The following is a 27,874-nucleotide window of genomic DNA, read 5'->3' as shown; positions in this document are numbered from 1 at the left end:
TAAATAACTTACAAAAAAAAATGCCCAGCTTTCAACTGAGGAAAAACTTACAATTAAGGCTTAGACAAAACAAGCAAAGTTCAATTCAGGAGAGTGTTAAAAAAAAGTTTAAATTTACAGGACATCTTATGGCAGTAATGTTGTATGCACTAGATACATTTCCACAATTTATTTTAAATTTTCAAAGATAAAATGTGAACAGAGAGTGTTCAATATACATTTTTTTATAACATTAATCTCTGCTACGAACTCTCTTCAGTCTACACTGAAGAGGAATTCGGATCACTGTCAGGGACTGAGTTTGCTAGAATGAATTGTTCACAATAATCTAGAAAAATATTTAGTGAATCTACAAAGCTTCTGAAATTAATATTAACTGTACCTATGGCGTCAGTAAAAGAAGAAAAGTTTTTTTTTTTTCACATCAAAAAGAATTGGCAATTTGAAGAAATTGAATGTCCCAAGAAAGGTTATCACCATTGGTTACGCTTTCCATCGAAAAAGACCTGATAATAAGAATACTAGAGTTCAACCAGCATGTATTAGGCAGATTTGTTCCAATCAAAGAGAGAAGAATGAACTTACTAATTAAATAAGGCGATTAATCGGATTAAACGCTCTGCATTTTTTATTTTTTAAAAACAGAATTTTATTTAACATGTTACATAGCATTTGCATCTAAAGTTATGCTGATTAGTCAATGAGTCCATTTTATATCTTCTGTCTCCGATCGTTCGCACTGCAACACCCGAGACCACAATCCACCAGCCGCCACTGATATACAGGGCGTTTCAGATAAAACGTCCAGTGCTTATAAATCCGAAACGGCTGAGAATAAAAAGATGAAACAAAAACTGAGATAGGAAAATGTCATAGGGCGCATCACATGGTGTTGTTGTGTGACCCCCAGCGCCCTCCTTCAAGGGGGCCCAGGGGCCAACTTCAAATTTTCAAATGGGAACATGTATGAATCATACCTCATTCAATAGTCCTTGAAATACGAAACAACTTTTGTAGGAAACAATTTTCGATTTGGGGCACCGTTTTCAAAATGGCCGCAAAAAGTCCTGTATCAGTTTGAAGTTGACACCTAGGCCCTCTTCACTGAGTTTCCTGAGGGTCACCACAACAACACCACTTGATATGCTTTATCATCGTTTCTATCTCAGTTTTTGTTTCATCTCTCTATTATCAGCCGTTTCTGATTTAGGCCTATAAGCACTGGACATTTTATCTGATACAGAACCCACTTTTTGCGTCCATTTTGGAAACGGTGGCCCAAATCGAAAATGGTTTCCTACAAAAGTTGTTTCGTTTTTCAAGTATTATTGAATGAGGTATGATTCAATACATGTTCATATTTGAAAATTAGAAGTTGGCCCCTGGGCCCCCTTGAAGGTGGGCCCTGGGAGTCACCACAACAACACCATGTGATGCGCCCTATGACATTTTCCTGTCTCAGTGTTTGTTTCATCTTTTTATTCTCAGCCGTTTCGGATTTATAAGCACTGGACGTTTTATCTGAAACACCCTGTATATATATATACCTGAAAGAAAAATAGTTGTTATTCATCTGAAGTTGAATGTCAATATTATACATGAAGAGCATTTTAAAACGTCTATAAATATTGCACTCAATGACAGTTCTTTAGTAATCAACAAAGACGTTTGTTTTCTTTCTTATCGAGGACTTTGAACTACTTTCAGATTATCAAAACGCTAGCATATGGTTTTTCAGTTTCTTGAGAGCAAAGTTCTCAGCAAGCACGATCTCCTCTGTTTTAACACTTGAAACAGCAGATAAGACAACGTTATACTCGTAAGTAGTACTCGTAAATTCTTGAAATATTAAGTATAATGTTAATGTACAAGTACAGTTTAATCTTTCCATCGATTTGTACTAGGCACTTTTCACTGATTATATATATCACTGATTATATCACTATATCACTCAGATCACTAAACACTGGTGTAGCACTTGTGTGACGGATGTAGTGACGATAATGAAATAACTGGTATCGAATCTTAGGATGACAATTAAACTACGTAGTAGACGGACCAATAAGATGACTACTATCGTCAGAAATTATGACATTTTGGGCTTAAAACAATAATCTAGGATCGAACTAATGATCAAAATCAAACCACATTTTCCATGATAACAAGTCTAGATGATGCGTTTAGGTACCAGGCGGCAATCGAACTGAAGCTCTCCAACCTGACTTTAATTCAGGCACTGTTTGGTAATAGTTTCCCACTATTTTGATAACAATCTAGGGCTTTCCTAGCACTATAGATGGGAAAACTTCTACAATTGATAAGTTTCTGGTGTCATATTCAAGCTTCCTCCAAATAAGTAAAACTCTTCATCAGAATTGATTTTAACTTCCCTTTCGCAGCGAGGCTATATGAGACGTGGACCTACTGATTAACGTGGAATCCGAACCACATGAGCTCCCGCCGAGAAAACCTTTCATTAGAAGTCTTAATGAGAGATCTTTTTTTCTTTCTTGTGGCTACGTGTATTAGTGTAAGTGTGAATTTGGTTGTCATAGTAGCGTCGTAAGGATTCCGTGTATATGAGTGACAACGTGAAAGCGTTCCTCATTCGATTATTGTTAATTAGTGTTCGAATGTTTCGTATTATAGCTTCTTGGGAACAGAACTTTATTGTATTACAATTGACTGATGACAATTGACTATTGAACATTGTCAGTTTTTGTCAATCGTATGTAGTAAATAATATATATTTTCGTTATTAAGATACCCTAAAATAATCTCATAGCTCTAGAAAGCTACAATCATAAAATATAAAAATTAATTGCGGCTATAATCGAGTATTAGCCCAGTGGAGGTTCTAAAGGGGAAAAACATTGGGCCAGCTCGCAACGTTGCATATTATATGCTGTCCTGCTGCACATAATCTACATTCTCTTTCTTTCTTTTTTGCGTTCCCACCATTCGTATCAACGCGGGGCCGCGATAGCTCAGTGGTAGAGCATTCACCTCTGGTGCTTAGAGTCCTTGGTTTGATCCCAGTCCGCGCAAAGTCAGCCTTGCAGTGGACAAACACCGCGTACGTGGGTTTCCTCGAGATTCCTCCATTTCCTTCATTCTACAATTTCATTCATTTCTCACCATCACGTCTCCTTTAGCCTAGCCGGCATAAACGTACGACGTAAAACTTTAAAATTTCATTTTTTTCATTCCTTCCAATGCGTTGTTTAGTACAAGCTCTTCTCAGACAATGACCTAACAAATGTTTGTGTGGTGAGTGTAGTACACATTAATCATTTTCTCAAGATTGCAAATTAATTCTTTTTAGGTATATCTATGAAGGAAATACGTACGTTTAAAATCTTTTTAAGTGTAAGAAAACAATAATTAGTTGAAGCAAACAGGTGAGCATTTTAATATTCAAAGAAACATTAGGTATATGCAGTGTGGAATACCTTTCAATGGAAATTAATAACATAAAGTTTATATTCTAGGTAATAATTATTGCACACAATAAATTCAAATTAACTTATATTTTTACAAAGTTAAACATTCTTCCCAATTTATAACAGTAAATATTATGTCAGTTTTACTTAAATTTTTACCATAGAATAACAATAAATTATAATAATAATAATAATAATAATAATAATAGTTATTATTATTATTATTATTATTATTATTATTATTATTATTATTATTATTATTATTTCCATTGTTTATAAACAGGTTCTTTCCTGATTAGAAGCTTAGAAGAAATCCTGTTGAAAACGTTCATTTTGTGATCACTCTAAAGTAGCGCCTAACAATATCATTTTTTTAGAAATAAAATAAAAGCAAAACTAATAATATTTATAAGCAAAGAAATTTGTATCTGTGAGTAATCAGTAACTGCAAATTGATTCTACGGTTTCGAATATTCACAAACTGATCCACTACCTCAGTTTATCTTCACTGCAAAAAAACTGGGGGAGGCAAGGCCTCCCGGCCCCGCCTAAAACCGCCTGTATAAGCCTATCACTTCTTAAATTTATAAAAGAAAAAATGATATTTAATATATAACTAACTAGCATATATTATCCGCTTCGCTGGGTTGAAATAAATAATTTAAATGCACACTGATGTTGCTTATTTTCAATCATTTTATTGTATGTCACCCCTCCTTATTCCCCAAGTGTCGGGGCTGAAAATGGATTTAAACAGCATCAGAAGTGTCACTGTTCATCTCGGCGACCGCAAGAGCTATAGATTCAACACTAACTTCCGTCATTTTTGACAATTTTTATATATATATATTATCCCTCCGCATGTCGCGGAGCATGGCATTAGAAGTGTAACCGTTCATCTCAGAGGCACCAAAAACGTGGATTCAGCAGTAATATCGGTCATTTTCGATCATCTTTAAATATCACTTTCTCCCCATTCCCCAAGTTCCGTGCTTGAATTTCGATTTAAACGGGATCTAAAGTATCACTGTTCATCTAAAGGACCCAGAAAACTATAAATTCGACACTGATGGTGGCCATTTTCCATCATTTTTATATTTCTCTTTCTTCCCAGCCCTCAAGTGGCGGGGCTGATTTTGGACTTAAACAGGATCGGAAATGTTACTGTTCATCTGAATGATCCAGAAAACTATGGATTAGCCACTAATATTTGTCATTTTCGATCATTATTATATATAGCTCCCCTACCCCTCTTCCGTGCTGCGGCACACGGCATCAGAATTGTCACTCTTAATATCAGCTACTCCTAAAACTATGGATTCGACACTAATATTAGATTTTTCGATCATTTTGAAATCTTTATCCCCCTCCCCTACGTTGTACCCTCCCCCTCCCCAACTATCAGCACTGAACATGGATTGAAACAGCATCAGAAGTGCCACTGTTTCTCTCATTGATCCTGAAAACTATGGATTCAACACTAATATCGGTCATTTTGGTTCATTTTTATATTTCTCTCCTCCTCCCCCTCCCCTATTGCATTGTCAAAATGAATAGCCTAAAGTAATCAATTCCCCTAAACTCGTGTATGTTGAAAATTTGATTGGAATCGGTCGGATGGTTCAAGAGTTATAAAGTCACAAAGGAGTCACTTTCATTTTATTTTTTTTAATATATCTCCCCCTCCACACCCCTAGATTTGATCGTCAACATGAAACGATAAACTACACCAGAGGCCCGACCCTCATATATGTTGAATTTCAGATCCGAACTTCGTGTATCTTGAAAATTTGATTGAGATCGGTCGGATAGTTCAACAGTTATTAAGTTACAAAAATAGTCATTTTCAGTCTTATGTAAATTGGTTTTTATATATCTCCCCCTCCTTCTCCTCCCATACGCTGCTCAGTCAAATTTAAATTATGAAAACGATCCCAGACCAGAACCACATCTAAGTTGGAAATTTGATCAAGATTGGTCAAGTGGTTCAGGAGTTATTAAGTTTTATTTATTTTATACCCCTCCCCCTCCCCTCAGTTCTACCATCAAAGTGAATAGCCTAAATTCAGCCCAGCCTTAAACCTCATGAATATTATAAACTTGATCGAGATTGATCCGGCGGCTCAGGAGATTTAGTGTCACAAACATAATGATTTTCAATTTTATATATATAGATCAAACTATGGAAACGTCAATATCTTGAGGCGTTGGGGACCCGGGTTCGATTCCCCACGGGAGCTCATGTGGTTCGGATTCCACGTTAATCAGTAGGTCCACGTCTCATATAGCCTCAGTGCTGAGGGGACGTTCAACTCAAATCAACTTAGCTCAATATCCTGATAAATTCTATTGCTGGTCATATCGTCTTAGTAATGTCAGTTTAGTTAATACGTCTCTTAACTAAAAGAAATGTCTAAATCAAAATAAATTGTTTAATGTCCTGATTACTATTTGTGACTATACAATAGGAATTTTAATTAAAGTCTACATTCGTAAATAAAAATTTGTCATAATCAAGATTATTAGCGTAAATCATCGAATTTCCATTTTAATCGTCGAATTTCCATTTTTATGACTGGCTATTCTGAATCTGCAATGAGTAATATGACATAACTCCGCTTATTGCAAAAAAAAAAAAAAAAAAAAAAAAAAAAGTTTACGGAGGAACCACAAACGCTGCGTAATTGCATTTGGCCATGGTAATAGCCAAACTAGTTTTATGTACCGTAATTCGTAAAAAAAAAAAAAAATGCATATACTGTAACTTCCACATTTTCATTAATAAGAATTTTCTTTATTTATTATTGCTTCTTTGCGGTTTCGTTAACAAAGCTGTGTAGTATTGAGTAATTTCTTTATGATTTTTGAGAACAAGTAACTCCAAATAAGAAAATTATAAGCAAAATCCTTTATTCTTATGAAACCTTAATCGGTCAGATGATTACGGGAAAGATATTCCGTGAAAGATTTGATTGAAAATAACTCGACACAGTGCAGATGTATTAGGATCATTAATAAAGATGTAAAGGGGACACAATGAATCAGTGGTAGAGCATTTACCTCTGGTGCATGGGATTCCTGGTTCAATGCCCGAACAAGTAAACTTGTGGTGGATAATATCTTGTCCGTGGGGTTTCTCGCTTACTCCGTTTCCTCTTACATTATCATTCTACCAATTCATCCATTATCATTCATTTTCTTCAATTATCATTTTGCTTAGCCTAACGAGCATAGTTGGAGGACGTTAAACGCAGACGCATACTTGGAGGACGCAGAAGATTTCATTTCATTTTTCAAACCACAGTACGTATCACCGGAAATCAAACCCCGTCTTCTGCATAGGCAGCGAAGCTCTAACCGCTTAGCCACGAGGGATCCATCGATGTGTGTTTAGTTTTGTTAACAACATATTTCCCACCTTCTCTCCTTAGTGGTTGAATAATAATAATAATAGATCCGGAAGTGTTTAATTTCGGAAATAGAGATGGCTGGAAATCGGACGTTTTATATGCCAAGAACAAAACATAATAGATGGAAAATTAGCCCACATGGGTACGTTGCACGTTACAGAAAGATCAGGATTATAAAGGTAATTTTGAAGATGATAGTAATATAAAGAAGCAGGCAATAATATGTTCCTGGTATATTAGAGTTCATCATAGGGCTGATACCACATATGAACATAAAATATTCTATGGCTGTTTTAAGACAGTCGAGAACACCAGTACATGCTGTAAAGTAAGGTAAATTTTAAGCCATAAACATTGTGCATTATTTTGTCTCTGATATTAACCCAACTGTTTCTTTAACAAAAGATACACTGGAAATCTTGTGCGGTGGCGGTAACTGCAGTCACCCCGTTAGAAAGCTCCACTTACGACAATGTTTCTTTGCGAGTTGCAGACACTTCGTGAGAGTTGCGCTAGAGCAGACGGTGGCAGCAACTATCTTTAATGGAACCAGCTGCTCGTACGAAAGCTCCAATTTAAAGCAATACTTCACAAACAGTTGCGCCACTCAGTGTCTTCGTGTGAAAAGGACATTAAGTTTCTCATTTATTTACATCGAATGTTTAGTTGTTTTATATTTAATAAGGTACCTGCAGGCATATGCGCCAGTGCAGCTATATACGCCAAGTGTTCAGTGCTGGGACGTTTCCGAAGGAATCCGCTAGAATGCGCCTAAAATATGTGCCACGGTCTTGGACAAGTCCGATTTGACTGATAGTCCGGGAGACAGCTCTGAGACTCCCACGCCGTGCAGTGTTGTTTGCTTCGGGAAGGTTCCGTGGAAGGACGTTACTATTTCAATAGAGGTAAGAAACCTTTATTAGTACTGTGCTAACTCAGATTATTGCCGATTGTTTACAGCAATGTACGCCTTATTCCGTGTCCGTCTAGGAACACTTTGTTTTGTAAGTGTAATTTCAGTATTTGTGATTCCATGGCTACTAAATCAATACCAAACATGGTGCAGCAAAATACGCCAGGGCTTGTGCAGGACTGACTACAGAAGACAAAGATGTTTTCATTTGTCCCACATGTTCCATGTAATATCGGTGTCTTTTTTTAAGTTGTAGTACAATGATACTGTTTGTTTATCTTTTTATGGACTAAACCTTTTCAGTTTGGAACTTCATCTCAACTTTGGAGATATCGTTTTTACATTTTATTTGTTTATCTTCATATTGCACTTTGGTTATTCTATTTTATGCTTCAGCCACGTTGTGTCGTAATATTTGAGTTCGTATAATACAGACGATGTAAGCAGTTGCAAGATTTACTATAGGTTTCTAGTAGTATACTAGACTTGGCGTAATTACCTGCACGTGTTGGCAAATACGCCACTTTGTAACACTTTTTTCTTTTATCTTGGGTAGAAAATAAAAGTAAGTAGCATCATTGCCACATTTTTTCTACACGCGGAAAAGGCTACTCTGCAACGAACATGTCTTGTTCTTTGTGTTTCAAGAAAATTAAGACCATAAAAAATCCAACACCGTTAACATGGCGTATTTTCCTGAACCTACCTTAGCATAAGTACTAGCTGCTATGTAAGGCACAATTATCCATAAATTGAATTTAATTTGGAAATCGGTATAGTTGATATAAGAACAATTTTATGAAAATGAAGTATATAATGATGATTGTAGAAATACAGTTTGCGTAATGGTATAAGTATTGTCCTGCCAGTTTTGCAATAGTGGGCATTTCAAACTGTCAATTCCATCATTTTACTTCTTTTGTTTCAATGTTCCTGGAATTCAGTATAAAATTATGATACATTCAAAAACTGATCTAGCAGTGATGAGAAGTCAAATTTAACATGTCTATTTAGTCAGATTACCTTAAAACTCGCGTCTATCGCACACTAGATTCCGAGCTCGCTTCTTGAAGTAACAGCTTTAAACACATTACGAAAGGTTTGGAACCCTCTTTAAAAAGTAAGTCCACCTCCCATATAATCTTAATGATCAGCGACAGTAACCTCTAAAGTAAGTATTAGCTTAACCAAGTAATTAGCACGTTGATTCAGAAATTGAATGTTCCAATTTCGATTCTCGATTTCCGTCTCGAAAATGTGCTGTAAAAGTGATGTCTCGACTCGAAAAATATATATTTTTCTATTGGAAGAGCTGTGTCTCGACTCGAATTTTGTCAGGAAGATTCTGTCTCGACTCGACTCGAGCGCATCCCTAGCCGGCTTGTCTGTTGTATAGCCAATGTGATACCACGCGTATTTGACGACATCTTGTATCTTGCAGAGGAGACTGATTATGTGTCAAAAATTGTAGTTTGATTATGTTACACCGTGAATACAAATTAATATCAGACTGTTGTAAAATAACAGTGTCCGAAAAGCGGCGTACAAATGTCTTCCACAAGCGAAAAGTATACGCATCTAGTGGTTGCAGTTTCCATGTTAAACCTTGAGGTATTGTAAGTAGCACAGTATGTTTCTCTTCCGGTTAAATGGTGCGTAGAGTATTTTCACAATGTTTAAGGGTCGAATAGAAGAACTGTTTGACACTGTGTTGTAGGAAAATACACGTGCTCTAGCCAACGACAGAAATGTTCCTTTGTAAGTTTGCCTAATTTTGAGACAGCAAAATATACTTTACGTGGGGCACACAGTGTCGTGCACGCGTGATCCGAAGTCACTTGTTGGCTCCTTCAGAACAGCAAGTAATGGTGCCAGCAATGCAATATCGACGAAGATGATCGGTTGTATTGTATAACTGTGTGTTATCGCACTCACGGATTGGACAACTGTTTCCACTTTCTTTAATTCATTGAGCAGCCAAGGTTCGACCTTCATGTATTTCTAGTTGGAAACCACTTTGATCGGAGTTGTATACATTACCTGGGCCGAAGTGGATAATATGGTGCTTTACATTGTCAATAAAGCATTTACGATTTTCAATATGTCCTCTTTATCCTTAGACATGTATGTCGTAGAAACAAATTTCAACAAATGATTGAAACAAATGATTAAAACTTGTTTTAAACAATTGATTCTGTTTAAAACAAATTTTGTATCCGTTTTAAACCTTTTTTTAAAAACACGTGTATTTTTTAAGACTTGTTTTAAACATATTTTATTTTATTTTTGTAAAAAATCTGCAAGAGAAAGAAACTTTTTTTTACAAAAGACTTTTCCTCTTGTTTTAAACGTTTATTGTATTGTTTAAATGCTTCTCAGTTAACTTTCGAGAAAGTGTCGTAGTTGAAGGTTGGACTACTTGTAGAACTGATATTAAATTCTCCTCCTCAACTAAAAATAGTATTGACTCACATAAGAAAAAATACCTACATGGGGAATATCAGAACTTGTTTCATATCATGGAGATTAGTTCAAGAGATATTGAGAATGCAATAAAGAAACTGAAACCGAATATGGCAATTGCGTCTGATAATATACCACCTAATATTGTGAAGGGTTCTAGTAATATTTTGAAATATCCGCTATATACCTTATTTAACATCTCAATAAGAACAAATATTTTTTTCGGACATATGGAAAGAGTCAATAATATGCCCAGTCCCAAAACCCGGTAATAAAAATAGCATAGAAAACTATCGTCCAGTAGCTATATTACCAACAATTGCAAAGGTATTTGAAAGTGTCATTTATGATCAGGTCATGCATCATGTTAAATCTTCAATCTCAATATATCAGCATGGCTTCCTGCAGAAGAGATCCACGATAACTAATCTCACCATCATTTCAGATTTCATAACTTCATCCTTAGATAATAATGGACAGGTAGATGTAATATATACGGTTTTTCATAAAGCATTTGACACTGTGGATCATGACATACTAATTCAGAAACTTGCCACTTTCAATTTTAGTCCCCGTATGATAACTTTTTTTCAATTCGTACTTGAGTGAACGTAGACAATCCGTTCTATATAAAGAATATAAAACTAAAAGCTTTCGTGTAAATTCCGGAGTTCCCCCAAGGATCTAATCTTGGACCTCTTTTGTTTTTATTATTTATTAATGATCTGCCATTTTATATCCATAACTCTCACAAATTACTCTTTGCAGATGATTTAAAAATATTTGCAAATGTGAAATCTATAGATGACTATCTACTTCTGCAACAGAATCTGACTAATATACTAAACTGGTGTACTACCAATAGACTTGAAGTAAATATTAATAAGTGCAAAACCATGACATACAGTAGACGTGAAAAAACGTATCACTTTACTTATTCCATAAATGGAATAAATTTAGAAAAATAGATACAATTAAAGATTTAGGTGTGATATTTGACAAAAAAATATCCTTTGCGCATCGTGTGGCAAATATTACCTAAGATGCATATGGAAACCTTTGGTTTCTTATCAGAACGACCAAAGAATTTATAAATGGCAACACTTTAAAATTGCTTTATTTTTCTTACGTAAGATCAAAAATTGAAGATGCCTCACTTGTTTGGAACACTTCTGTGAAAACACGTAGCCAAAAAGTAGAGCAGATACAAAACAAATTCATACGTTTTCTCACGTACAGGAGGACAGGACTTTACCCAAAATACGAACCGTATGGTAATTTACTTAATAACTTTACACTTCAGACACATGAACAAAGACGGACGTTGAACGATCTCCCTTTCTTACACAGACTTTTGCACAACAAAATACACTGTATAGATATAAGTACAAAAATAATGATACAGGTTCCATCCATCAAAACACGCAAGGGAAATAGTGGCCTATTCTACTGCAGAAAGGCACGTAAAAATGCACTGAATATGTCAATTACATGGAGAATTTGTGCTACATACAATAAAATCATTAAAGATTACGAAGATGTAGACATATTTCATTGTTCAGGAAAAGCATTCAAAAAACTAGTATCGAGTGTTTTGTAAAAAAAAATGTATTATTTTAATGTATTATTTTTATTTAGTATTCTGTGTTCAAGCATCAGGTTCACTATATATATATATATATATATATTGGTATTCAAGTTTTATGTTATACTGTAACATTTTGTATTTAAGTTCATATGTAGACACTGTAATTGGGCAGTAATGCCTGTTGTGTTGTTAAATAAATAAAAAATCTATAAATGAATTATCATGGAAACAAATTTTTGTGCTGTATTCAGAGAGCAAACGAAAGGTTATTTGCTAAATTGCGGTTCTGAAATTAAAATATCGCAGGCATTTGTTGATACAGTACATGTTGGTTGTCAGTCTCCGTCAACTTGAAATCCTTTAACATGAGTTTACGGGAATAAAAAAGGTCCATCATTTGAAGCAAATTTATTAAAGAAACTCGAACTCCATCAGGTAAGAAAATGATCATACGAGCTTGTTGCAAAACGTGTAAGAAAGAAATGGGTGGATTAGTTCAAAGAATGAAGAATCATTGTGAAAAATGCAATGCTGTGAAAAAACTGGAAATCCAAACAAATGGTAAAAGTGTTGATCCGATAATTGCTTCTGATGATTCTAACGTCAGTGATGTGGTTGAGATACAACTGGAAACTTCAGGCAAGAATTAATTTTGTATCGTCACTTTCTTTTTCATCAATCACATTATTAAAATTCTATTTCGTTCCTCTCCCCACCTCCGTTCTAAATTTTCTTAAAAACTTTACACCTTGGCGTAGCTTGTATGAAAGGGCCAGACGAGAAAGCGCAAGGTATGGCAGTCGCCCTCGTAACTAACTATTAAAGCGTGATACTTATTGTAACATCAGTGCCGAATGTCAGTGTCTGGGTCAATCTGATCTCAATTTGTTTGTCTGTCTGTACATATGCACCACGCAGCAGGGCGCAATTTTCGGTCTTTTAACATTAAATTTTGGGGAAAGAAGCACGAAACGATGGAATTTGTTGTGTATATATATATATATTGACTGCGATCTGACGTAAAATTTCAAAATTACTGGTTCGGATCCCACTTTAAACAAAAAGCCCTCTTTCAAATAGCCTTGCTACTGAAGCAAGACAGTAATCAATCAAATTAAACACACTAATTTTATGTGTTTCGAACAAACTTGGGTTGCAGGATAAATTTGGCTCCAACTTAGTTTTTATAAAATATTTTCAGATATGGGGCGTGAAGAGCATAAGGAATCCAAGCCCATTTGCAGAAAGGTTCACTTTTGCTCAGTAAACGCAGTATCTTCGTAGCCAAGGGTACGAAGTAAATGAAACAAAAACCACGTGAAAGGGTGTGGACTAGAGTTTCATAGGACAACCACTAGACAAGGGCGTTGATGAAATAAGAGAAAAGGGATATTTCCCCCTCCTTGCTCATAAATTTAAGATATTAACATTATATTGTGTACGCTGCAGCGTGGGAATGATTAACAAGTTAAGCTCCGAATGCCATAGTCGATGATGCATAATTACGTTAAATAAATGTAGAGTGTGCTCAAAAGAATACACTGACGGAAAACGTCATATTTTCACAACCACGAAACCGAGATGAAAGAAGGGAAAGATTACATGACAAGATTATAGAATTTTATATGATTGCCGCTAGAAAGGAGCGTTCGTTTAGAGGTTATCCTCCCCTACACTGAATTTCAGATTTTGAGGGCAGTAATGCAGATTTAGAAAACTTTTGCTGACCAAAGTCCAACATAAAATAAAATTGAATTTCTTACAGCGAATAACCACAGATTTTGATTAGTTTTAATCCATTTGAATTGGTCGTAAGGAGGTATAGGCCTGTATTGCTCTCTTATGTATTGTTTGGCCCAAGGATTCCAAAAGTGGCTCTCCTTTCGAGTTTCGGGCCTGCTTAAAATTCTGCAAATTGGGCTTAAGCAACATTCCAGTTGTAATCATCTGTATGTTCTCCGTATTTATTCGGTGTAAGGACTTCAAGCTTGTTCTGTTGGACTTTACTTAACAAAAAATTTCTAAAATTGCCTTACTGCCGGCAAAATCTGAAATTCAGGGTGAGGATGAGGACGGCTGGCTTCCTGCCCCACTGACGCCCCTGTATATGAATCTATCCCACGCCCTTTCAGAGGTGTTTAGTTACATTATCTCGGACTCTTGACTGCGAACATATTATGTTTTGAAATAGAATACATTTGCTGAGCAAAACTGAACTTTACTGAAAATGGATTTGAATCCGTTGTGCTCTGAACGTCCCAAATATTACTTTTCTTCAATAAATTATTGACTCAAAAAATTATGTAGGCTTGCTTGACTGTAACATGAAGTGTGCTTCAAACATTACCTTTCGAAAATTTATTATTTTAAACTAAGTTTATTAGCATCAGTGTTCTGAAATAGTAATCAAATTTTTCAACACAAACCTCACTCACTACCACGAAAAGCAAGTTTAGCCCCTAAAGACATAACTAGAAACCTTTCAGAAGCGGTAACTCCGAAATGACTTGATTTAGGACTAAAATAACCGCACAACCGTATTTCCGGTAAAATTCTAGCCTTAAAACATGTAACATGACTCCATTTTCATTTGAAATTTCGAATACCGCGCAAAGATGTCCGCCATGATGCTTGATAGCACCGTCTGTTCTGTCAGAGCACTCCCAAGTTTCATCATTCTCCCTCAACCCGTTCTCAACACACAAGGGAGGTGAGGACATTTGTTTTGCCATGTATATTGATAGCTTGTTGAAATCTCTATAGTAAGTAGATTTTAAAATCTACCTAAAAAGTACTTATGAGAGTCACTTGCAAGAGAGTGTAATAAAAGGTGGTCGTGATATGAAATAAGTTGAGAATTACTAACCTATACGGAAATATTATGTATCCAACTCGTATTATGCAACACGTCCAAGATATTATGTTGAACAGGTCTTCTCGGGCTAGCAGCCAGGTAAATACTGTTATATCTTGCGACGTTTCGAGGGCTGACATCGTCCTCATCTTCAGGCGAATATGATGGTGGAATGGAGTGTACGGAATATATATACTCATGTATGTATGATTGGACTCTTCTGATTGGTGGTTGAAATGGCGGCTTCTGATTGGTGCTTGAAATGGCGGGGTATGATTGGTGTCCATGTTTTACTATGATTGGAAGCCCAACCTATTCTTTCGCCAAGTATCTTACAACATTACTCCAACAATACGTGGGCAAGTGTGAACACCATGTGAAAAACTCAACAGAGTTTGTAAAAAGCCTGAAGACGATGAAGATTTCTTCCACAGATCTTATGGTTAGTTTCGACGTGGTATCATTGTTTACCAGAGTTCCGGTCAAGGATACAATACTGCTTCTTGGGAAACACTTCCGGCCTGAGATATTGGATTTCTTTCAACCTGTTCTCACTTCAACCTTCTTTCTATACCGTGGTCAGTACTATGAGCAAACAAACGGCGTTGCCATGGGTTCTCCACTCACCTGCAGTAGCCAATTTTTATATGGAGCACTTTGAACATGAAGCACTGAAGAAAGCACCACTTGCACCCACACATTTCTATAGATATGTTGATGACACTTTCACCATCTGGCTACATGGACGCAACTCCTTACAGGAATTCCTGCAGCATCTCAATAACCAGCATCCGAATATTAAATTCACAATGGAAGTTGAACAAGATGGACGTCTACCATTTCTTGACATCATGATATACAGAAGACCGAATGGCAGCCTAGTCCATAGGGTATACAGGAAACCAACACATACAGATTTATATCTGAACGCAAACAGTTTCCATCACAAAGCTCAACGGCTTGGAGTTCTCAACACTTTAGCACATAGAGCATTCTCCATCTCCGACAAGGATTGTTTAATAGAGGAACTTAATCACCTTCGCAGCGCCATGCTACAGAATGGATACTCAATGTGAGATATAAATATGGCCCTGAAAGGACCAGAACGAAGAACACTGACCACAAGGACAAAAGTGCAGAAGAAACTGTGAATGAAGAACGGAAGAACACAATCTGCCTCCCATACACCGGGAACACTTCTGGAAAGCTCAGCAGACTATTTGTCAGCTACAACATCAGGACAATACACAAGCCTCCAGCACAAATAAAGAACTTAATACGATCAACCAAAGACGACCTGGGCCTCCGAACTCCTGGAGTTTACCGCATTCCATGTGAATGTGGTAAGTCATATATTGGACAAACAGGGCAAACCATTGAAGCCAGATGCAAAGAACACAACAGTTACATCAGGCTAAACCAACCAGAAAAATCCGGACTGGCTGAACATAGCATCAAACAGCAACATAAGATTTTATTCACAGATGCCGAAATAATAGCAAAATGCTCAAGAGTTTGGGACAGGAGGATAAAAGAAGCCGTTGCAATCATACAAGAAAAAACGAACCTTGACAGAGAAACAGGATTCCAACTGAGTAAAACATGGACACCAATCATAACCCGCCATTTCAAGCACCAATCATAAGCCGCCATTTCAACCACCAATCAGAAGAGTCCAATCATACATACATGAGTATATATATTCCATACACTCCATTGCACCATCATATTCGCCTGAAGATGAGGACGATGTCAGCCCTCGAAACGTCGCAAGATATAACAGTATTTACCTGGCTGCTAGCCCGAGAAGACCTGCTCACAATACGTCGCCAGCAAAGCTTCAGTAGATATATTATGTTCTTTTTCAAAATAAACGGTATTTTTTCCAACCCTGGTCTGCAGAAGCCATCGTCGTAGTACGACATTGTGTACTAAAAAGTGTGCTTCACGAGCGTCTTGAAATTGACGAAGAACGTATTGAGATACTTGCGATATCTTATCCTTCCGTGTTCCTCCACCAGTGACTTGCGTTCTAGCGTTCTAGCTGCTGCCTTGAAGTTACCTTTCTGAACCTTGCTTGTACGGATTGAAGAGATAGCGGTCTCTTAATACCACTCCTTCAATAGGTGACAGCCTTTTGTTTGTATGCGTAGGTGATGTCTGTTTGATTCCGTGTGGCTGTGCCACCACCGTACTCTTCTACGTCATCATTCACAGGAGAATATTGGGTGCTATCCTATTCTCTGTCCCTATTGTCCTTCGAAAATGCTAATGTTAATGTTTATTCTGTGTCAAACGTGACCATATCGTCCATTCAGTCTTGCAGCAAGCATTGCAATATGCGTGCTATGTATCTTTCCTGTGCTCCTATTGGAAAATTTGGGGGATGTATCACTTCAAATGCAGCAAATAGTAAGCGAACAATGTTGGCGGGATTCATGATGACTTTCTCTTCTTGAACACTTTGATGGAACTACGAATTTATACTGTACACATGTGAGTGTATGTGTTACAATGTACTTAACTTCATGATTATATATTGTGCAAGTGGTAGATATTAGTATCTCGTTTTGCACCTGCGACTTTTTTCCTTGAAGCGTTATTTTGTGGCATTCACGTCTCGTTATCGCAAGTACACAAATAACTGCCCACGCCATCAGCCAGTTAAATATTGTACATTACGTTGTCAATTATCAGTCATATGTTTTGCACAAATAGATAAAATTATTATCGCTTGAACGTATCATATTCAACGACAAGTAAGACCACCTTGTAGGTTTCTACTGCAAGATAACATTATACACATTTCATAATACAGCTGTACCACACGTGTCCCTCTGTAAACTGGGGAAGTTTATGTAATATATATCAAACATTTAAATTGTGAGTCATTGTCCCCGCTACGACTGTTTTCCCGGAGGAATGGTCAAAAATGTCTTGTGCCATTTGACTTCTCGTCTACCTCTAGGTAGACTTTTTTCTGCAAATTGTGTCATATTGGAGATTTTGAGCTTTTTTGAAAATACTTCGGAAGGGGCTTAGGCTCATTCAAACCGTTTATCCACAGAAACGAAAAAAATACGTATTTCTTAATTTTACGTCTAGTATGTGCATGCACAGTTTCCTCGGAATCGCTTGTGCCCTTTTGTCGATTTTGACATTTGTCATATTGTTTTGAGTCCCGTTGCTCCTTCTGCAACCATTTTTTCACACTAAAGAGAAAATTGTATTTCTTTCTGTTATGTGTATACGCTTATTTCTGCAAATCGTTTGTGTCTTTCTGGAGATTTTGAGCTATCTTGAAAATACTTCGGAGGGGACTTAAGCCCATTCAAGCCGTTTTTCGCAGAAACGAAAAAATACGGGTCACTTTATGTCTAGCATCGCCTGCAAAATTTCGTTGAAATCGGCGTGCAACACTTTGCGGATGTTCCATGTAAAATAAGGTATTCACCATATAAGGTACAAGATGAGATGTGTCTGAATTTACTTTAAATATTTCCAACTGTTTCATTTTTAACTCCATCAACGGTATTTTAACACATTGTTGACATATTTTCACTCCTCGCTATGCATGCCACGATTGCAGCTTAAACTTCTAACTAACAAAGCTGTCATTTTTTAAAATATAGACTAATTGCACTTTCTTCTTTCTTTTAGAATCACACGCGAGAAACCAGCATACAGTACTCTTCTTGGGTGTCTATGAAGGCTACATCAAGAAATGAAAAAACAAAACATCAAAGGAACTTTCTCAACTTGCTCGATGATTATTATGAAGTTACATAGTGTCTTAAATAGTTCGCAAGAAACGTCTTCTTCAACTCTTTTTTTATACATAAGTAACTTCAGATAGTCAGATTATACTCGTTACGTGAAAGGTGCTGTGTCTTACGGATGTTTTTTTTTATGTGTGTGTGTGTGTGTGTGGAAAATAACAATTTAATTTTCTTTTTAAGTAGTGCTTCTGAATTTCAAAGAGTTCTTGACGCTACAGGAAACAACTAAAACTATTTTAATACAACAATCAAATTTTTAACAAGACCAATACTCAGAAATTATCTAACTTTACATGAGTCAGTTATCAGTTCAAAAGTTACTATTTATAAAAACAAGATGTCGGAACTACAGAAATATAACACGTCTTTACCTACTAATATGTCAACACCAGTTACCATTTTTGAAACCAGTGTTGCTCAAACAAAGGTGTCAAAGGTAGATAATGTTATACTAAGCTGCGATACCGATATATCATCCAAATGGAATACTTTAAAAGATTTCGAAAGAAAAATGCCAATAGAGCAGGGAGAAATTACATCTTGTCGTAACGACACAGAATTATCCGTAAGCAATTCAAAAGACAGTGTTTCTGAAAATGAAATGTCAATAATACAGTGGAAACAAAATTCTTGTAATAGTAATAGAGGAAGCAGTTGTCCAAAGAATGAAAAGAATGAAGTACATTGTAAATCCATTTTACAACAAGAAATGTGTGAGAATTATGACTTGCCTGGGAAGAAATTTACTTTGAAATTACAAAAAGAACCAATAGAAAACTCAAAATGTCAAACGTATGATAAAATGGCGGTAGAACTAATCAGTGTAGAACAGTTTGCATTGTGTTCGGAAAAAAATGAATTACTTAGATCTGACCAAGAGGGCAAAAAGGAAGCAAGTTCTTCCGAAAAAGAAATTAAACGTGAGAAAGATTGTATAAGGTTTTGTAATGAAAAAGAGACATTAGATTTAGAAGAAATACCATCTTCGGAAAGGCACAGAAATATACAAACAAATTCTTTGCCTATGGTGAATAGTAATAAACTGAAAGACGAAAATATGTTAGTTAAAGAGTATTCTTGCAATATCTTAGAACAAATAAATGAGCGTGATAGAGACAAAGAAACTCTCAACTTCATTGGGAAAGAGGAAAGTGACCGGAGATCTGACGCTTTAGATAATAAAAAATGCTATGTTAAAAATAAGTCGAATAAAACTTCAACATCAGAGTTAAAAGTATTAAATGTAGGTTCTAAAAGTGAATTTTGCACTCCATTATTTGTACAAAATAAAACTCATAACAATGTAAGATACCAAAATTCAGAAACTAAGCGTAACTCGGAAGAATGTGGTTTGACACTAACTGATGTTTCTCATGATAAAAAAATTGGAAATAATATTAATACTGGAAAGTGCCTGAGGGTTGTCGTTGAAAGACTAAAAGTTTCTTCAGAATACCTGAGAGAAACAGTTGATTACTATTATTCAAATAAGCTCCGTAACAGCTGTCATAGCGCCTCCGAAGTTAAAAAAACTGGAAATAATAAGAAAGTCTACGGGGAATGTCATACGGCTTCAAATGATGGAGAGTTAAGAAATATGAAACAGTTTATTGGTACGAATTTCAATGCTCGTGTACTTTTAGAAGATTGTTTAGAAAATAAAGAATGTAAGATGAAATACCAGTTTTCAAGGACAAAACATCGCATCCAAAGTAAATATTCAAGCTTAGTGAGTTCGGTTAAAACTCTTAGCGAACCAAAGGCAAGTGGAAGTTTGGAAGATAACTCAAGCTCTTTGGAGGATAATGTGTAAGTTAGTCTCCAAAAATTTTTATTTGTAATCACTAACTACAGTATAATTAATTTTAGATTAAGATAATCTTAAATTCATAATTGTTAATAGATGCTATAGGTTTGCATATTCAAAAATAATAAACCTTTGTCTGTACAATATTTTTTCCTTGTCTGGGCACTGAAGTCAGTTTATTGTGAGTGATATCGAGATGTGGTTCCCTGGTGTCGATTCAGCGTCCCAAGAATTGATTTCATCTCCAAAGTTATCCCATTAATGAAACCGGAATTGCTTCAAGTTAACCATTTATGGTTTGAATGTTCATCGCCATGGAACGAGAAGCAATTTTTTCAAACGATTCATCGTCCGAGTGTAGGCTTTGTCTTCTACCTTAACCTACTATTCAGACCGGAAGTGGTTCAAATTAATCATTTCTGTTTTTAAAGTATATCAATATTGAACGAAAACGGCAACAAACAGCGAGAAGCTGTTTCTTGTAGGCAGGTCGGCGTCTGAAGAGAAGATACTATTACCGCTCACAATATTCTACGGAACCCGGGAGTGATTGAAATTTGTAGTACTTCCCGTTTTATTGATGATTTTGCGTAGAGCAAAAATGGAAAAAGATATTTAAAAATGTATGTTTTCAGTGTACATTTCATACCAAAAGTTGTAATTCAATGATTCCACCGTTTAGAATTAATCTTCAATATAACACATATCCAGAATTTCAGCAAAATGTTTTCTATTTACGGAGATACAAAGCTTCAAATAATGCAACAATGCGCTTCTTAAGTCATACCAAGAGACATAAGCAAATTTGGCGTGACGTCATATATGAGACCACTTCTTTGAGCCATATTTAAGCTTTAGGAAATGTTTTGATATTGCAATTTCTTACTGTAACCTAGAAATTAATTTAGTGAAAGAGTGAAAGGAAAGTGACGAAATTACTAAAATTGTTATTGTATATAAAAAATTACGTGTTAACAAGACCTATTCTTCTAGTCCAAAGCACTCTGAATGCCGTCTGCAATGTTCTAGCATTACAAATATTTTAGATATGTATTGTCAGGATTATTTTATTGTTATTAGACTAGAAACGTTAGGAGTATCTTCACCGCGTTAGCGAAATGAAACAACTACTGAGATATACTGTAGTATGGATGAATATAGTGTGTTAACGCAAATTTAACTGTTAATGAACACTACAAATATGGGAAAATGAAATAGAATCATAAATGTGGGAAAGCGATGTACAGTAAGATGCAGTTTCATGTTTGAAACTTTCCAGATGAACAGTTTAAGTTTGAAATTGTCAGAAATTTTCTTTGAAGTAAAAATCCAACATAGACAATCCAAATTTGGAAACATGTACATTGTTCTTACGAGCCTATTATCTTTTTATTCAAAACAATTTACAAGGTAAAGGATGGGTCAAATGTATACCTACTAATGCATATTGAAAATGTGAAAGAAACATTCGTTTGAAAATTTTTGAGCACACTGGAAATTTAGTTAATGTTGTGCACGCAGTGAAAAAATATTAATTTGAAGAATTTCATTTTAAAGTTTTAGCTTGAAAAGTTTTGTTTAAATACTTTTAGTTCGAAACTTTCATTTGAGTTTTTTGCACTCATTTAAAATTTGAAAATTTTTAGTTTTATTATTTTTAATTCAATTTTGTTTAAAATTTTGTTTACTGAAATTTTGAAATTAGTATGAAAGTTTTGTTTATTCTTTTTTTTTTGAAGCTTTTGTTTGAAAATTAACGAGCTCATTGAAAATATGCAGTTTGAATTGCTTATTTGAAAATGTGTATTTTTAAATTTTCGTTCGAAAATGTTTGCACTCACTGAATTTTTAGCTTGAAGATTGTCTTAAAATTTGTTTGATTTTTTATTTAACACTCACTGCAGAATTTTCTTTCAAACTTTTGTTTAAATTTTCACTCACTGAAAATTTAAAATTTTTGCTTCAAAATGTTTAGGTTGAAACTTTTGATTTTAAAAGTTTGGATTGATTCTTTTTGAAATTTTTTGAACTCAGAAAAGTTTGAATTTTTAGTTAAAATTTGGAGTTAAAAGAATCGAAAACGTGGACGTGTAATCCGTATGATCATATGTTGCAACACAATAACATCTTAGAGAATAAATTAAATATTAAACATTCTAAATTTGAATTTTTAGCAATTTTTCACACACAAAGCAGACAACACGAGCAACTCAAGTTTATAGAAATATATACAGCACGTTTGTCGTAGAAAACATTTATCAATTTTAGTTTTTACCCATTTGTAAAATTTAAAGAACGTGCCATCACATCCCTCTCAAAATTTATAACGGTATATTTTGGTACTCATATCTTATGAAAAAGAATTAACCCGTGTATCCAGCCAAAAGTATGTATAATGTAATAAATCTTCATCAAAGATGCATTAGGTCAATAACCTACCACGTGATAAAACAAATTACATATGTGAGATAAAATAGGTCAAAAACCTACCAGATTTGAATGTTTGGTTGGTTAATACCGTTTTCTTTTACGTATAAATATTTTCCTAGCTTACAAAAAACCATAACTCGTTCCTATAATACCCCACCAAATTTCTAAATTTGGAAGCTTCCAGAATTAAGGGAGGTCGTGCTATATACCCCTCCCAAAATTTGAGGTGTGTACCAAGAACCCCAGCCAAAGCAAGAGTGTGTTGACCTCTATGTCGTCATACCACTTGATCAGGTCACGTAACGTCCCTGAACCATAGATGACTTTACTCAAGTTACAGATTTTTTGCTCATAACTATTTTTATATTATACGACTTCAAATGCCAAACTCAGTTGCAATAAACATGATGTATTAAAGTAGTATATATAAGCGAGCGTTTTTCTCGGAACCAGTTTTTTCAAAATATACCCTAATACTGAAGTAGTGTAATGATTAACAATGAAGGATGAACATATTATTATTGATCGAGGTGAGCTTAGCTCCTCTTTACACGACTTTGGCGTTGCGTTATCCGGATACTTATCCGATGCCTGAATCATTTTTAAGCAAATTTGGGATTGTGATTTGAGATTGCGTGTTGAGTGTTGTAATGGGTCGCATGTTCCGATCGGACATACTATTGAGAAATAGACACCGAAAAGCTGGATCTTCGACATGCCTGAACCTTTCTTCACCAAATTTGACATCATGATTTGAGAGCATGCGCTTAGTGTTTTTAGGGATCCATGTCCCGATTGTACATACCATTGAAAAATAATGACCCCAAAACGGAAATAATCAATAAAAGTGGATCGGTTTGCTCCAAATTTGCAATTATTGTATACCTAGTTACTATTTACTCATTTTCATTCTATTCAAATAGAAATTGTTACTCTAAAACAAAAGGGAATTCGGGCTTCTCTTAGTGATTGGTCCTTCTTTGCTCTGCGTCGACGTTTGATGGCCTACATGATATCATTAAATTCGTCTTCATTGCAGGGGAATTATTTTAGTCACGTAATATTCCAAGGGATCCCTACTGTTAATAATATACGGGTACATAGAAATCCTTCCGAAAAAAAACTATTATTTGTTCCCCACAAGCTAGATTTTAGCTGTATGTGATGAGTACAGTATTCAACCCCTCATTTCGTCCAGCCTTATCTCTTGATTTCTTTGAGTTTTGCGAATTATAGAAAACATATAGCACCAGTAACTTCCTTCCGTACTTAACTTACTTTTTAACACATGAAGGTCAAATCCTCTTAAAAGTCACATTTATAGTAGAACTATTACTACTATTGATATGGAGCACTGTAGGAGCGAACGAAAGATGTTTAAATTGAGTTCTAACACTTTGCCTTTACAATTTTATGAAAAGCCAAATAGTTAGTGTTACTTGGATTATACTTCGGAATAAACGTTGAAAAGCTGAGATTTATTGTTTAATGACCTGATCCATTTTTCTGTTGCTTGCGAAAATAAAAGCTCTTTCTCCTAAGCACAAAATTTATTAATTTTGAACTTTAACTTACATTATGTTGACTTTCTCGAGACAATTCTAAGTCGCCTAAATCATTGGATAATTTGGTATTACTAAAAGAGAGAGCATGCGATATTAAAATTAATACTTGTCTATGATGCTATTATCAAGAATATTCATTCAAGGTGAGAAATTTTTAACTTCTGAGCCGAATTGGAGTTCTTCATAAACTTTACTTGATCTTTCTCTTGAATTTCCTTCACTTTTAAACCTGCCCTGCTGAACATGAGCTTTTGGTTTCAAGTTTATTTTCACATTTAGTATTTCTTCTTCTATTCTTCATCGACAGTTGAAGCTCCTTCGTGGAAGCAGTTATCATACAGGCTCGATTCATGGCGGTCGCTCATCTGATTCGGATCATACATTAAGTTACAGATCTGACGAGGGAACCTATCCAAGTGCAACTCTGACTTCGAGTCGAGACTATGGTCGTTGGATACCTTGTCCCAAAAGAACATAACACGAAAAGTGATACATCCTCGATCGCAACCGTTGCGGAGATATAAGCGTGAAAAGTTAGAAATTGAGCTCCATACTATACATTACAAAGTCAGCTTCCGGGTCAGATTTTTCGGAAACGGTCAGGTAAGGAAACTCAGCGAATACATATCAAATTACTGTTGGGAGCCCACCACCTTTAGAATGAAAAAAATGTTGCCCCCGGGGCACTCGCAGGGTCCCAGGCGGGGTCCAACTCAAAATTGGCAAATGGAACCGGGGGTCAAGTAGCATATTGTATGAAAGCTATTGTTAAATAAAAGAAGATAGAACAAATCTCAACTCTCTATGATGACCCTGTGCAAACGGGCAACTGGTCAAAATGTCAATACAACCTACATCAGAAAATATATGGCCACTCTTCTAAATCCGTTAAGTTGTGACAATAACAAAACAGAAAAACACGTTTAAAAGTGCAAGGTATTGAAGTTAAACAAATTGTTGCAGAGTCTCTCACAGAGTTACACAACGGACCTTATCCAAGTATAAGTGTGACTTCGAATGACCAATGGACCATAGAATGACCATGGCCATTGGATTGCGTGTCCTAAAAGAGAAAGGATACATTGTCAATCGCAACCGTCGTGGAGGGTGAAAAGTTCAAAAGGCAAAAGTTTCTGTTTTGTTATTGTCACAACTTAACGGATTTAGAAGAGTGGCCATATATTTTCTGATGTAGGTTGTATTGACATTTTGACCAGTTGCCCGTTTGCACAGGGTCATCATAGAGAGTTGAGATTTGTTCTATCTTCTTTTATTTAACAATAGCTTTCATACAATATGCTACTTGACCCCCGGTTGCATTTGCCAATTTTGAGTTGGACCCCGCCTGGGACCCTGCGATTGCCCCGAGGGCAACATTTTTTCATTCTAAAGGTGGTGGGCTCCCAACACTAATTTGATATGTATTCGCTGAGTTTCCTTACCTGACCGTTTCCGAAAAATCTGACCCGGAAGCTGACTTTGTAATGTATAGTATGGAGCTCAATTTCTAACTTTTCACGCTTATATCTCTGCAACGGTTGCGATCGAGGATGTATCACTTTTCGTGTTATGTTCTTTTGGGACAAGGTATCCAACGACCATAGTCTCGACTCGAAGTCAGAGTTGCACTTGAATAGGTTCCCTCGTGAATGTGGAAGGGACGCTGAAATTGAATCAAAACCAAAATTCATTGATGCTTCCAGTAAAACATATTTGAAATTAGCCAAAATACTATATTTGTATACCTTTATATACTAATAAATACCTACATATATACAGAAAGCATTTCTCATTTTTTTTTCTAAATTTTCAGTTTCTCATTGGAAGATGGAACAACAATGCAGCATAAGGATGATTTGTGCCATGAAAGGAATGATTCTGGAAATATTAACAAAAAACAGACAAATATGATGAGGACCGGCATCATCAAGCACAATAATGTGAAGAGAATTTCATCAAGAAAATCAACCGCCCCTGTAAATAAGAATAAGGTTTTCAATTGTGACATATGCTCCAGCTCTTTTACTTGTAAGGATGACAACATGCGCCACTTAAGAACACACCTAGAATACAAATACAAATGTACTCAATGTCTGAAATCATACAAAGTATATGGTTCGTTGAAAGCTCATAAACGTACCCATACTTCTCGCTTCTTGTGCAATGTATGCCAGAAGACATGCTCAAACAATTTAGAACTACAAGTTCATGCTAGAGTACATACCGGAGAAAAACCATTCCGTTGTACAGTGTGTAAAAGTTGTTTTGTATCTAAATCAACTTTACAGAAACACAAGTTACTTCATAGTTTAAAAGAGTACTGTTGCATGCATTGTAAAAGACGATTCAAGAAGGAAAGTAATTTTAAGTTCCATATAGAAATGCACTGTCAAAAGAAAATAATATGCGAAATATGCAATAACATTTTTTATAGGAAGGTATTGTTTGAGAAACATTTTCGACAACACGGGGAATGGACCTTCTCATGTGCTGAATGCGGAAAATCATTTAAATCAAAGGAATACCTCACTAGTCACGTACATGTACACGATTTCAATTTTACATGCACAGTTTGTAACAAGCCATTCCAAAGCAAGCCACTTCTTGAGCTTCACAATAGAACACATACTGGCAACAAACCTTTCAGTTGCGAGAAGTGTGGGAAAAGTTTCACCCAAAAATCTAATCTTAGAACTCATATGAGTGGTAAACACAATGAATCAAATGCATTTAATTGCATTTACTGTCCACAATCCTTTAAACTAAAACATAGTTATAAAAAGCATATTAACTCTGTGCATTTGAAAGCAACAGTAGTCAAATGTTCGTTATGTGATAACATTTTCTCCTCTAAAAGCACTTTACATTCACATATGGAGAACTCACATATGGAGATTAAATACGTTTCATGCAAAATCTGTGGAAAATACATCAAAGAAAAAAATATAAAAGATCATGAAGTCATTCATTCTCAAAATAGGAGAAAATATAGTTGTGATCAGTGTGGTAAAAGTTTCTTAAGTAAGCAATATTTAGAAACACATTTAAATTTACATACTGGCATAAGACCGTTCGTTTGTAGAATCTGTGATGCTAAATTCACTCAGAGGACACATTTACGTACTCACATAAAAGGAATCCATTCTGATAAAAAAGAGTTCTCTTGCAACGAATGTGGAAAGAATTTTAAGTTCAAATCAGCGTTAAATATGCATTACATGCAGCACCATTTTAAGGAGAACTCAATCAATTGACACATATGTGGCAGAACATATTATATTCCTGGTTTTCTGAAGGTACATATAGAAGATAATCATACTGATAGGGAATCTTGGGCATATATTTATAAGTATTGTGGAAAAATATTATGTACCGCGTATAGACTGAAAGCTCATGTAGGTTTAGTACATACAAAAGGAGAGAGAATTAGAGTTTGTTGTGAGATTTCTGGTAAAACAATGATCAATAAATACTTGAGAGATCATATGGCCACACCTTTCCAGAAAATAGGAAGCAATTGAATTGCAATATTTGTGGCAGAAATTTCATAGCTAAGTCATCTTTATTTAACCATATTCGACTACAGTTTAGTAAACAATCCTTGGAATGCAAAGAGTCTGAA

The 27,874-nt window shown here is 35.5% G+C and overlaps 2 protein-coding genes across 2 annotated transcripts; both read left to right on the top strand.

Annotated features, from left to right (window-relative positions):
• The first annotated feature begins 1,555 nt into the window (after positions 1-1,555).
• On the top strand, positions 1,556-27,874 carry LOC145674487 (uncharacterized). The gene is made up of 3 exons (XM_081744611.1): positions 1,556-1,819; positions 18,332-20,259; positions 26,066-27,874. Exons 2-3 carry the CDS (start codon positions 18,788-18,790, stop codon positions 27,504-27,506), a joined length of 2,913 nt encoding a protein of 970 aa, XP_081600737.1. The 5' UTR covers positions 1,556-1,819; positions 18,332-18,787; the 3' UTR covers positions 27,507-27,874.
• Positions 15,259-15,747, top strand: LOC145674235 (uncharacterized). Its single transcript, XM_081744072.1, has one exon. It carries the CDS (start codon positions 15,259-15,261, stop codon positions 15,745-15,747), a length of 489 nt encoding a protein of 162 aa, XP_081600198.1.

The sequence above is a fragment of the Thermobia domestica genome, chromosome 17, assembly GCF_964235325.1.
Source record: "Thermobia domestica chromosome 17, izTheDome1.hap1.1, whole genome shotgun sequence".
In the NCBI taxonomy this organism is placed as follows: Eukaryota; Metazoa; Arthropoda; class Insecta; order Zygentoma; family Lepismatidae; genus Thermobia; species Thermobia domestica.
Note: the sequence above shows the minus strand (reverse complement) of the source record. Positions and strands in the feature narration are given on the sequence as shown.